At 57.1% G+C, this 13,427-nt stretch overlaps 1 protein-coding gene across 3 annotated transcripts in view; it reads right to left on the bottom strand.

Moving 5' to 3' along the window:
• KCNN3 (potassium calcium-activated channel subfamily N member 3) overlaps positions 1-13,427 on the bottom strand; it is a 157,183-nt gene that overhangs the window by 125,428 nt on the left and 18,328 nt on the right. For 2 of the 3 annotated variants that reach the window (XM_019711845.3, XM_019711844.3), the window contains exon 1: positions 10,390-11,856. The exons of the other annotated variant lie outside the window; for it this stretch is intronic. In XM_019711845.3, the coding sequence (XP_019567404.1) occupies positions 10,390-11,280 (891 nt within the window). In that variant the 5' untranslated portion in view covers positions 11,281-11,856. Of the gene's footprint in view, positions 1-10,389; positions 11,857-13,427 lie in introns of those variants that run through there. 3 annotated transcript variants of the gene reach the window in all.

Raw genomic sequence — 13,427 nt, forward strand, 5'->3', positions numbered from 1 at the left:
AGAACCATCATCACCCCTATTCACAGATCTGGCGACTGAGGCTCAAGGAACTCGATTTTCTCATCTAGGTTGCACCGCCACGAAGCCGCAGAGCTGGGACAAGGACACCAAAGCCGTCACCATAGATCCCTGCAGAGCCCACGACCAGGAGGTGATCTGCAAAAGCACGTCTGTCACACAGGGCACAGGCCTTGAGGACGCTCCTGGGTTCCAATCCCAACTCCACCATTTCCCGGCTGGAAGGCCCTGAGCAAGCGCCCTAACCTCTCTGAGCTTTAGAGAGATCGCTGTGATGGTTCAATGAGATGAGATATGTGAAAGCACACAGTAGGCACTTAATAAGTATTCATGTTCTTCTCCTCCCCCATCTGTCCCTCTTTTCAGTCCTGTGTACCTTGCGGTCATTTTTATGGAAAGGGAAAGAAGTTTCCATTTTATGAGAGCATCGTGTCACCCCCTGAGCTGCTGGAGACAGAAGGAAACCCTCATGAGTCACCCTCCACCCTGAACTTGTTCTCAGCTCAAGTCAACTTCATTTCACTCCTAAGGGATCTTCCCATTGCTGGCGTGAACCCTGTCTGGCGTCTCGTGCCCAAATGTCCTCTCAGCAGCCCAGCACCGTTACTCCCCCAGGAGCAGGGGAAAGCGTCCTGGCAGAGCCGACTGCCAGCTCCAGCCTGGAGCAGGAAGAACAGGACATCATGGGCCCAGCTACGGGCGCCTCGTATGGTCCCGTGGCCACTGAGCTCTCGGAAGAAGCCACCAAGGCGACGCCTGCCACGGACCAGAGAGCCCTGGGGCCGGCGGGGCCACAATGACTTCTTCCCTCCCCCTCAGCAGAAGGAACTAGAACCCCACTTTCCTGATAAAGAGGGCACTGCTTAATGCCACACAGCTAAACAGTGCACAGCCAACATTAGAACCAGGTCTGTGTTGAAAGCCTGAGCTCTTTTAGGAAGAGTGGTCGCTCAGGAGAGACCCCTGTAGCTGCCTCGAGTCCCCAAGGCACAGACCTTTGCGTTCCTGGCACCTAGAATGGGGCCTGCCACATCACAGGTGTGCAGTGGGACCAAAGCCCGGAATTCCTGGATTCGAGCCGCACCCTTGTCTCACAATGCTGAGTGGCTTGGACAAGTCACCTAACTTCTCTGGGGCTCGGGGTCCTGTAAAGAGGACGGAGATCCCTGCCCTGCCTTCCTCACAGCGGTGGGAGGAGTATACAGCACGCTGCCCCCTGGGCTGGCACACCTGGGGGGCCTGTGGAGCTTGGCCATTCAGGGAGGTCTGCTGCCACACCAGGCCACCAGCTGCCCCTAGAGGAGAGGTCTCCCCGGTCATCCCAGCAACGCCATCCAGCTCTGAGCCCCTCCAAAGGCAGTAAGTAGCCCAACCCAGAGCAGCAGGCTCACCTGTCAGTGGCTCCGGGCACGCCCACACCTAGGAGCTATTTGGGGACGTGATGAGCAAGCCCACACCCTACCCAATGGAAGCCAGAAGAGAGAAAACGGCTAAGCCCCAGTGTGTTAAAATCAGGAATCTTCTCAAAAGGAAGCAAAGGCTCTGCAAAAGTCCCTGCTGGGGGGACCTCGTGAGGGTGCAGGCAGGTGCCAGCTCAGCAAAGGCACGAGGAAGGGCTGCCATTGACTGGTGGCCTGGGACGTGCCACTTACCCAACCATTATCACATTTAATTCTCACCAGGCTGGGGAGTACTGCCATCTGCATGTACAAATGGGGAAACTGAGGCTGGGGAGTTTAAAACACTGACCTCAAGGTCACCCGGCATCGAGAGGCTGGGCAGGAGTGGCCCCCAGCCAGTGCAGTCTCTTCTCCCTCCCAGCACACCACCTGCCTCAAGCTGAACGCCAAACAACAGCGCCTGGCGGCCCAGGGCCCGCAAGCTCTCAGCAGCCGGTGCAGCCCAGCCAGCCCCTGTGGGAGCGTGTTTTACGGCAGTTTTCCTGTTCATTTGACACGGAGCACTATGCCTGTCCTTTAAGAAAAATGCCCAGCAAGCTGACTCAAAAATAACAGATGCCAATTTGCATATTATTTCACACATCATTTGCATATTGCTCATTTAGTGTCACCACGGCCCTGCTCAGAATACAACTCCGGTTGCCTAAAGATGGCCTCCACACAAGGGCAGCCCTGATCCCCGCACAGCTCCCAGCTCCCAGCTCCCACGGCTCTTCATGCCCCTTGGTGTCTGGCTGGGTGAGTTACCACCTGCCCCAGTAGGAGGGGTAGAGAGAACCTGGATTCACAAGCCCCCACAACCTTTTGAATTCAAGAGGGTGCCCTTTTGCAAGTTTAAAAAAAAAAAAACGTGTTCTCTTGAAGACACGAGAAAGCCCTAGTTTTTCTTTTACCCCTGGTTCTGTCCCGGGACCGCCTCCTGGTGGCCTCTCCCACTGTCCCAGGCTCTCAGCGTCTTTCTGCCTGGTCATCGTGACCCTCCTCCAAGCCTCGCCCCCTCTGGCCTAGTTTCATGGGCTGTTCTCTCCCCACCTGTCCCACTTGCATGGACACACCCAATGAGCTGTGCCCAGGCCACAAGTCACTGACTCTGAGGGTAGAATAACTGGGCCCATGAGGTAAGAAGGCTCCAGAAGCCCAGGCCAGGCCACCCCTACAGCCCCACCTTCCAGGGCACACGCTGCCTCCCTCTCACTCATGGTGCCTCAGCCATGGGGATCCATCCAGAAACTTGACTGGGTGGCTTGCCACCATCCAAGGTGAGGCCATTTGATTTTATGAGAAAGGGGCACAGCTCACATGGCCTCGTCTCTTCCAGAGCCCCCTCTACACCACCCGTGTGGAGGTTGTGACCTGTGCACTTGTGCCCCTCTGCCATCCTTGGGTGGCTGTGGGTTAGCAGGAGAGTCTCCTAAAAGCAACAGCTGGCAGATAGCACGGCTCACTGTGTGCCCAGCTCTGTGCTCGGTGCTACGCCACAGGCTGGGGCCGTCATTCCCTGTGAACACTGGGGACACAGTCTTCAAATTTAGTAAATTCCCTGAGGACCTGCCACAAAGCCGGGATTGGAACCCAGTGCCCAAGCTCTTCACCACCACGCAGGCCGCTGTGCCAACAAAGATGGCCTCTGAGAGAAGGACGTCAGGTCTCCAGGGCCTGGGGTGTTGAGCTCTGGGCCCCTGGCAATTACAGACATCAACTAAGTATTCAATCAGCCTGTGCCCTTGCCGTGGGCATGAGCGCGTGGCTCCCTGCTCAGAACCCCCGGAACGAGATCCGCCCCAACAGCGTCACCAGGGCCCTCGTTCCTCTCCTGCCCCCATGCAACCTCGTAACAGGAACAGCCCAGCTCCATTCCCTACCCACCTGCCCCCTGCCTCGCGACCCTCCCACCTTGGCATGCCTCGTCCTTCAGGGGCCACCCTGCCTCCTCCAGGGAGCCTCCCCGACGTCCGGAATTCCCGACCCCTTCCTCAGTGCTCCCAACACCACCACCAGAAACCAAAGCCCAGCCTGGATGGATGGTGCCCACTGCAGGCCCGACTCCCCTCCAGAACGTGAGTTTGAGGACCATGGCTGCTGGGTCTGCGATGCAGCGTGACAAACGTAGGCTCAGTGGTCAGAAATCTTTGAAGCAGGAAGGAAGTTAGTGTAGCGTCAGAGTCCGGCCTTATTTCTAAGCTAGAGAAACAGAGACCCAGAAAGGTAAGGGGACTTGACAAAGGCCCCACAAGTCAGAAGCAAGAGGTGGAATCATCTCCTCGGGCTCCCCCAAAGCAGACACAGGCTTTTCTTTAACACTAACTGCCAATGACACAGCTAAACCAAGCCTCACGCCAGGGAAATGGGAAACTGGGACTAAAGGCTGACCAAGAAAATTCTAGAACCAGGGATGGAGAAGCCCTTAAAGGTTCCCTCACTCAAATCCCAGCAGAGATCTGTGGTGGGGGTTAGAACAGTGAGACAAGCCCTGCACCGGAGAGCTGAGCTCTCATTCTAGAACCATCTCTCCTGAGACGGGTACCTGGAGCAAGCCACTCAACCCCTTTGCAGCTCAGTTTCCTCATCTGTGAAATACGGCCTACTGCAGTGACATGTACCACGGCCCTGGTGGAGGCTGAGGAAAAACAGCGTAAAAACACCTTGGGGGATGTAAACGCAGAGCTGAGCTGGTGGGGGTCACCCCCACAAGTAGCCCTTTGGGACCACTGGCAAAAGAGAAGGGCGCTAATGTGGGGGGGGGATGTGTGAGGCCCCAGAGCTGGTGCAGAAATGTTCCACCAGGCCTGGGGCCTGCTGGCTCACCAGGTGTGGAGGGGGAGTGTTGTGGGGGAGCCTGCACTAGTCCAAGCCTTGGCTCTTGCTCTCGCTGTGATGCCCACACCTGCCCCCCACCCCGGCTTGGCCAGCCCTCCAGGCGGACAGGCATCCGGAGCACTGAATGTGGGCCTGTCCACAGTCTCACCCTGCACCCAGGCTGCCCCCTGGGCTCCCCCTTGCCCTGGCCACCCTCCCCCGCAAGACACTGTCTTCGCTAGGTACCTGCACGGGTCTCTCCCATACTCCATCAAACCATATCTCTTGGAAAAGTTCCTTCTGTCCCAACATTTCACATCACGGGTCTTCGGCCCCTCAACCTTTATTTGTCTCTTTTAAGAATGATCAGCAGTTTATCCAGTAGCATCAGGCCAGGAAAGAGGCCTCAACCGGAGAATCAAATGGGCCTGGGTGCTTATCCCAGTGCCGTAGTCACCCATTAGCAGTGCCCGCTCAGCCTGGTGACGTCATCTCCACAACGGGCCCTGACCACCAGCTACTTCCAAAACTCTCAAATGTAGAGCTTGGTCCAGGCCTGTGCAAATGAATGTTCCCTACTTTCCCTTCTCCTGTCACCCAGCAGCCTTCCCGGGCCCCCAGCCCTCCTCCCCTCCTTCCTCCCAGATCCCAGCTGAGCTCCTGGGGGTGGAATGACAGGGTGGGGGAAGGGGGTACCTCAAAACCCATTAGCCTCCTCCGGACTTTCCTCACCAGAAAAAAGCATGAGAATTTTCCTCCCCAGAGCTCCCGAAAACAGCATGGTCTTGGAATTCCCCACCCTCATTATTTAAAGAGAAATAGGTGGCTTTCTTCTTTTTCTCTCTCTCCCTTTGGGCTTTTGAAAGAAAGAGAAGAAAAACAGCTCCGAATGAACGTGCTGGTCTGCCTGCCACGGAGCTGAGCTACGCGGGATTTCATCGATATACAGCCACCCCCTCACAACCCCTCTCTCTCTCACACGCTCATTTTCTCCTCCAAACGTGCTTTACAAATAACCGCAACCAAAGCAAGCCTCTCTGTTCGGATTTTCCATTTCCATGCGGGCCTCAGCTTCCCACTACAGAGGTCACTCACATCTCTTTTCGTGTTGTTTTTCTTTACCTTATATTATTTAGAGCAGGTCTTTTTGGACAATGCCTCATAAGACCCCCTTCCTGAAAGCTCCACAAGAGAAAGGCAGGGCCCTCGCCAGCTTTCTAATTAGCCTGCACAGCACACAAATGCCCCAGGGATGAAGCCAGGGCCCAAGCAGGCTGACACTGCCTGTGGGGAAGGGAAGTCTGGGCGTATTCTGAAGTCCTTCCCTGGGACAGTTATAAATAGTGAGATGACACGCAAAGGAGAGGCATATATAAAAGTTAGCTGTCCCTCCTGTGGGTTACAAATGGTTGACTCATTGCAGACTGTCCACAAAGGTTATAAATAAAGTCGCCACCATCCTGGGTAGGAGAAGAGCCTCGTTTTCACGCTCCCAGAGCCACACTTGCGGTCCTCAGGCCAAGACACTCCGTGTGGCCCGTGGAGATAAAACATGTGCCTGGGGGCCCTTGGCTCTTAGGCTCCTCCTATAGGGATCGCTTATAAAGAGTCTCCTCCCTTCTGCAACCCTGTCCTGCAGGCCACCCGACAGGGAGGGCCCATGGAAAGGGGTCTGGCCTATTCCTGCTTTCCCAACAAGCCTGCGACCACAGGCACAAGTGCCCTGAGGCACGTCCTCCCAAACACCAGGACATCCCCGAGGCCAGCCACCTACACCTAAGCGGCTCCTGAGTCTGGCAGGAAATGCAGGCCATTCACCCAGTGGAGCCCAGAGCCCGGCTGCTGCTCTGCCTCTCTGCAAACAACACCTGCAGAAGGGCAGGGGGCAGGGCAGCGGGGACCTGGGGTCCCACTCCATCACTCAGGCAGGAGTCACTCACTGACCTCTGGGAGTTGGCCCTAAGGGAGCCCATTCCGCTTTGAAAAGCGAATAGCCAGGGGACAGGGCGCCCCTGGGCATAGAGAAGCTGGCCTGTTCATGGCCACCTCCCACAGGTCGGAAGCTAGAAGAGTCACTGGAGCCAAGAAAGGGAGCCATGCAAGGGATAGACAGGACAGCCGAGTAAGACGGACTCCTCTGCCCATGGCCTGGGAGACCCAGCAACAAGGCCAGGCAGGGGGAGAGGGAAGAGCAGAGGGCAGGAAGTTGGTGGGCAGGCAGGAGCAGACGCAAACACACATGGTGGCGGGGAGGGGGGCAGAGGGCCGGCTCTGCCTGGGAGGTGAGACTCGGATGGATGGTGAGGCCCGGTTGGGGATGTGGTTTGAGGTTGTGCAAAACTGGTGGGAACGAGAGCCACCTGCTGCGCTGGTACTTCCCAGCCTCCTCTGAGGTGGCTCCACAGCCCGAGGTCCCTGAGAAGCAAGGCCCACCCGTGACTGGCCAGCTGGACAGAGGCAGCGGCTCAGCCACCGGCAGGATGGCAGGGAGGGGTGTGGTGTCCACAGCCAGGGAGGAGAGGGAGAGCAGGCGGGGCCTTGCCCAGGCCCACTCTCTCCCCACCGGGTGGCAATGGAAGGCATGGGGGTGGGTGTGCCTCCAACCAGCTCTGGGAGAAAAGAAAGAGCTTCAAGAACTGCCCACATCCTCATCGCCCTACTCCTAACTGGCATTCACGTGCTAGAGACGATGTCACTAAGATTTCTCAACAGGCTCTCTAGACCTGGCCCTGTCGTGGTGTCACAGCCCTCAGCGTAAATCCACATATCCACAACAAAACAAAACAAAAGCAAACCTGGACTCCTCACTCATTGCAGGGGTCGCCCAGAACCATGAGGACCCTGTTAGGGCCACCTCTGGCACTTCTCTGCCATGTGGCCTCATGGCCCTGGGCGTAAGAATGAACTGCTGTTGTCGGAGCCCCACTCCAGCCCATCTTCCTTCCGCTATCAGGGCCTCCGGCCTGTGAAGAGGGAGCCAGACCTCTATCTCAATTCCTTACCTCCTCACCTGGCTCCCTTCTGCTCTAATTTCAATACACTCAGGGACATGCCACTTGCATCTCAAGAGAGCCAGGCCTGCATGGTGAGTTCCTCCCCCAGTAACAGATAGCAGCCGAAGACAGTCAAACAGGAGGGCCACAGCTCCGTGGACAAAAGCAGAGCATCTCAGAAAGCAGCCACTCAGACACAAGGCTAGTAGTCTGCAATCGCTTGTGTGTCCCTCTCCCTAGGGGCCTTTGAGTGGGAAATGCCATCAATGCAGAATTAGCCCAATTGACTGGGTTACCGGAAGTTACCCTGTCCATCCTCCTGCTTCCAGACTGGTCAGTGAAGCCGAGCGGACACACAAACTTCTCCTGCAAGAGAGACTGTCACTCATACCATCCCCGGGCCCACCTCCCCTACGAGAGACTCATGTGGAGAGACGGTTTCCAGTGAGAAGACCCAGCCCCTTTTCAGAACTTCTCCTTCCATCGACAAGTCTTAGTTCCCAATCTGTTAAGGCCCCAGCTAATTCTGGAGCCCGAGTCAGATAACAGAGGAAAAAGACACCTCTTTCCTGCCATCAGCCTCATCACTGCTAATCACAACAGGCCCCGTATGGAGTACCTTACGCTCAGCTAACTCTCTTCCCCCCACTTGACAGCCGGGGAGACAGGCTCGCAGAGGCTGCATGGCTCGTCCAAGATCACACAACTGGGAGTGGCAGAGCTGGGATTCGAACTCTGGTCTGCTTCTTTAAAATGACCCTATTTGCCTCCAGGAGAGGAGAGGAGGAGCTGCCTGTCCCCGCCTGGCTCCACAGGGCCTGACCGAGGACACACCCAGAGAACACGGTTCAGTCTTCAGTGCACAGAGGGGCAGATGGAAGGGCTGCTGAGTCGGTGAGCAGGTTAAGGGGAGCCCTGATCACAACCAGTGCCAACCCCAGGTGCACAGGAAGTGGCCATGTCACCAGCAGAGGCAAGTGGGACCATGCTGACACCAGCAAGAGGATCAGTCACCCTCCCCTCACACCAGTCTGCTTTCTCAAGCTCTGGGGAAGCCCCTGCACGAACACTCCATCAGGATGACAACGGCTCCCGGCCCCTTCCTGCCCAGCAGCAACCTTCCTACCACGTGAAGACAACTGTGCCAAGCCCGACCCCACACTGGGAGCTGTCTCTAGGAAGAGCCCTGACCTGTCCAGGGGTCACTGCAAGACCAGGTGCTGTCTTGCCTCTTCCCTTCACCCCCAACACTCGGGCCTTCATCAGTTTCCCCCACTGAGGACTCCTGGTCCCCAGGGGGTGACTGCAGGGGGTCAGGGCTATACTCAGAGCGGCTGCCAGGCCTGCGAAGGGTGGCGGCCCCTCTCCCTGAGCGCACAGCGGGAGAGGCGGTTCTGAGAAGGCAGACTCAGAGGCTCATTACAGGGAATGACTAAGTGAGCTGCGATTCCAGGGGAAACCCCGCTCGCTTCTGCTCACTGAGGGGCTCAGAGCCTTGAGCTATTTAGACGAAGGCAGTTTCCCTTCCAGGAGCTGCTGGCTGGGCAGCCCCTCAGAGCAGCCAGGCTCCTGGGGGACCCTCTTCCACCCGGAAGTCTTGGCTGTGGCTAAGAGGGCGTCTGACAGGTCTGCCCCAGCCGTTTCCAGAGCGGCCAAGTCTGCCCACCCTGCTAGAGCTCGTGGCTGGGAATGGGGGAAATCTGATCAGCACCTCCTAGGTTTTAGCGGCTGGATTTCAACATGGAATGTGACAGTCTCGCAGCAGCTGTGCCCAGCCTGAAACAAGCTCTATTTGAAACCTCCAACAGCTGAACCCCTCCTAGCTACCGGCGGCCAGCTCAGCCACCCCCTGCCCAAAATGACAAATAAGTGAGAAATGCAAGCAACAAGCAGGCACATACACGCACGCACGTGCGCACACACACACACACACACACACACACACACACACCAACAAACTGGGGGTGAGAGGTAGATGGGAAAAAACCCACTTGTCCTGACTCCCCAGGTTTCCAAGCCTTCCAACCCACAGCAGGCAGAGCATGGCCAGAAACGCACCTTCCTCACTCCCCACCGCCTTGGAGGACGAGAGGACGCGATTCCCAAGCCCCTCTGGGAGGGAACCCCCTCCTTCACCCAGGGCTGGCCTGAGGCTGGAGTACTGGGGCCAGCTCCCCCCGCGGAAGCCATGCCGCCGGGCACCATGGGCGCGCACTCACACACTCGCACACACGCTCAGCCTTATTTATCCAGAGAGAAGGAGCCGTGGTGGGAGGGAAGAACCGGGGCTGAGCCCGGCGCGGGCTCTCGGGACTGCCCGGGAAGCCCTGTCATCCCATCCGAAGGAGAGACTCTCCCCACGCCTGGTGCCAAGGCGGCGCCCATCTGCTCTGCCCGGGGAACACCTGTAGCCATTTTTGTCAGGGGATGTTTACGAGGCAGCAGCAGGTTTATTCCGAGTCCTCTCTCCTGAGGGAAAGGACCGCTGGTTTCCTCTGCCTGTATTCCTACCCCACACCCCCAGGAGACTCAGGTCACCGCTGCTCTTTGATTTTGCCTTAAGTCTCCCAGGGACGAGGAAGGAAACAGAAACTTGGGGAGAGAGGGAGCAGACCGAGAGAGAAGGGACTGGCATGGAATCCCGACACCCCCCTCCCCCCCAGGCATTTATTTCTTTTTTATCCTCGGGAAAATGGAGTGGAGCCGGCAGGGGAGGAGGGGAAGTCACAGGAACTGGCAAGCACATCAAGGCACAGTGTAATTAATTGGTGCGTTAGGCTGCTGGGTTATGCTTTAGGACGAGTGAGCCAGGAGGAGAAATGATTCCTCCAAAGGGATTCTTTAATCCTCCCTAACAGTCTGCAAATTAGGCACAGTGTATGGGGGTGTCCCCCCACCAAGAAAGCAAGGAATGAATTCCCCCGGGATTCAGAAGGAAAACCACGTAAGTTAGTGCTCAATATAACTGAGCAACCGCCTCTCCCACCACCACCACCACCACCAGTCTCTCACCCAATCTCTCTTTCCCCCACCTCTCTCTCTCTCTCTCTCTCTCTCTCTCTCTCTCTCTCTACCTACATACTCCTTTTGTTCAATGTATAAAGAGAAACCGCAGCCCCTACCTTTGAGTACAAACCCCAAGAGAGCTCGGTCTCTATCACCATAACAACAATTCCAAACATCCCAAAAATCAGAGCATAATCACTCAGGCGCTTTCTCTTTTCAAACAGGGCCCTCCTGTGTCCCAGCTTATAGCCAATGTTCTGGTTTTTCCGCTTGTTGGCTTTGGGGAAGGTGGTGCTGCTGGGGGTGGTGCCGGCGTGCTGGTGGTTGTGGGTGGCGTTGGGGTGACGGAGCAGGGTCTGGTGGGCATGGTTGTCCTCCCGGGAGGAGATGATGATCTCGGGGGGGTTGCTGGGGCTGAAGAGCTGGAGGGCTTGGCCCTCGGGCTCAGCTTCAATGAGGTTCCTCCGGGAAGCGCTGAGGCGGCTGAGGGGCTTCATGACCCCGCCGCTGTACTTGCAGGAGCTCATGGCGATCTCCGTGAACGGGTTGCTGTCCCGCCGGTGCACCAGGGGGCTGGCCTGCCGGTGCCGGCCGCCTGCACCAGGCCCACTTGTGGCTGTGGAACTTGGAGAGTGGCCAAGCAAGTGGTCACTGAGATTGAGCTGGCTGCCTTGCCGGGAGGAAGGGTGGAGGATGGCGGTGGAGTTGGACAAAGGGGGGGCCCTGAACGCGGTGGGAGAGGAGTGCAGCAGGCCGGGGTGCACGGGCTGGCTCTGGAGTTGGGCGAGCTGAGACAGGGGATGCTGCGGCGGCTGCTGCGGAGGCTGCGGAGGCTGAGGCTGCAACAGGGGTCCCGGGGGCTGCTGAGGGGCTGCTGGTGGCGCTGGTGGCGCTGGAGGCTGCTGCTGCTGCTGTTGCTGCTCGTCCCCGGAGGACGGACAGGGGCACTTGGGGTCTTCATCCAGGTCCCCCACCCCCGAGTCATGGAAGTGCCCGGAAGTGTCCATCTTGGGGCCTGGCTGGATTCCCTGTAGCACAACCCCCCACCCCAAAGCCACCCTCGCTCCAGAGATGTCCTCAAAGAGAGCCAGGCATCCAAGCTCCCCACCAGAGTGTCTTGGCTCCAGTCCTCTCTGTGGCTTGCTTCGGCTCTCTGGGGTTGCCTGGAGTCCGGACGCTGCCAGTCAAGAATGCATTGTACTGGGCAGGGAGAGAGGGCAGGAGGGGAGCTTGGAGAAAGCTGAGGAAGAGGGGAGAAGGAACTCTAGCTCGGGAGGTGGTCCTCTAGGAACGCGCGAGGCCAGGCTCAGCTTCACTCCTCGCCGGCTTAATAGCTTTGCTCTCCTCCTCCTGCCGCTGTTATATTGTAAGCCCAGCCCACTTATTAGCAGCTGGTCTCATTGGCTTGGCTGAACCCTCCCACCACCTCCTAACCACGCCCCCTTATAGGCTCCTCCCCAGAGGAGGGGCCTGCCGCCCTCAGCTCCCAGCCCAGCGGCGGCGCGGGGAGGGCTGGGAACTGTAGTTTCCGCTCCCCACCCGCGAGCTGAGCAGCTGCCCTCTGTCCTCCGACAGGTAAAAACCCAGGAGCCCACGTCGCTAAGGGACGTGCAAGCACGCGGGCGGTGCGGAGGAGGAGCAGAGGACCTTCTAAGGAGGGGAGCTGTGCACCCTGATGAGGGAGCAGGAAGCAGCGAAGACAAAGTTAGTAATGGCCAGGGTCTACCATAGGTTGTTTCACGCATATTATCCAGTCACATCCTCCAAACACCCAAGGAGGTGGGCATGTGTTCCCAAACTGATGCGCAGAGATGTTGAGTGACAACGCCAAGGTCACAGAAGCAGAGGGGATCCACGTCCTCCTGACTCCAGGTGGATAAGCTCACTTACTGAACACCTGCAATGCAATGTGTGTGCAGGCGTCTCTCTCATTTCTAACCCTCACATCAACCCTATGGAAATGACATCATCATTCTTCTTTAACAGATGCAACTGTGAAAAACAAAAATCGCTCAAACACAGAGAAGTAACTTGCCAGATGTCACCCAGTTTGTAATTAAAGGTGCTAGGACTCGAACCCAGGTGAGTCTGACCCCACGGCTCCTGTGTTGTCTCCCAGGGTGCCTTTCCATGGTGACACACACCACAGTGGTTGCTCCATAAATGTTGCTCAAACGATGGGTGGGAAAGAGCCAGAGAGACGCTGTGGAGGAGGCACCGGCTTCCCAAAGCAGGATGTGTGAAGCAGACCGTGGCTCCAGCTGGGCATGGAGTCACCAGAGGGTCTGGCAGGAAGACTGAAGACCCCCCCATGGTCATTCCCCTCCTGATCTGCCCCATGGACTCTGAGAGTCAGAGCTGGGAACAGCTGCTGGCTTCCCAGGTTCAAAACCATCATCAAGAATTTATTAGGCTCCCACTGTGTGCAAAAGGAGTTCCAAAGAGATGGGACCAGAGCTGAATTCATTTCCATTTCTAACGGCAACAGACTTAGGGATCAGTAAGGAAGAGACCATTATAGGATTCCCCAGATACACCAGGGGTTTTAACACGTTGCATACGGGGTTTAAATCCCTCGTGAAGATTCTCGTGATCCGTACGCAACATGTTAAGAGGGAGGCACCTTTCTGCCTGGCTCCTGCTCTTCCATCACCCCTTGGCCTTGGTCCAGCTGCTCCCTGGATAGGAAGGGGAAAGAGTAGGACAGCCATGTGTATACACACATACACACAAACACACATGCACGCATGCACATATGTGTGTACACACTGGCCCTCAAACATGCACTGGCCCCCACATACAGACACGCACGCATACGTGCACACACTCAGTGAGCTTCTAAAGCAGCTCTCCTAAATGGTGAGCAGCAAGTGGCCAGGTCAGGGAGGGGCAGAGTTCCCGTCCAATGAGCCCTCTGTATACAGTTCTCACCTCTCCAATGCCCTATTGGCCTTGATGATGGAGAGTTAAGAATTATCACAACCCCAGAAGCCAGAATAATTGCAATCACTCACACCTTGATTATTGTTACTGTTATCAACAGCACGGCCATCCCCTCTCCTCCCTTCCCCACCACTACAAGTCACAACGCTGGGCTCAGACACAAGCCTCGAGTCCCATGTGTTCTCCCACGACCATGCAGGCCCTCCAGCAC

The sequence above is a fragment of the Rhinolophus sinicus genome, chromosome 7 (genome assembly GCF_057876585.1).
Source record: "Rhinolophus sinicus isolate RSI-liver-muscle chromosome 7, RSI-T2T, whole genome shotgun sequence".
NCBI classification, from domain to species: Eukaryota; Metazoa; Chordata; class Mammalia; order Chiroptera; family Rhinolophidae; genus Rhinolophus; species Rhinolophus sinicus.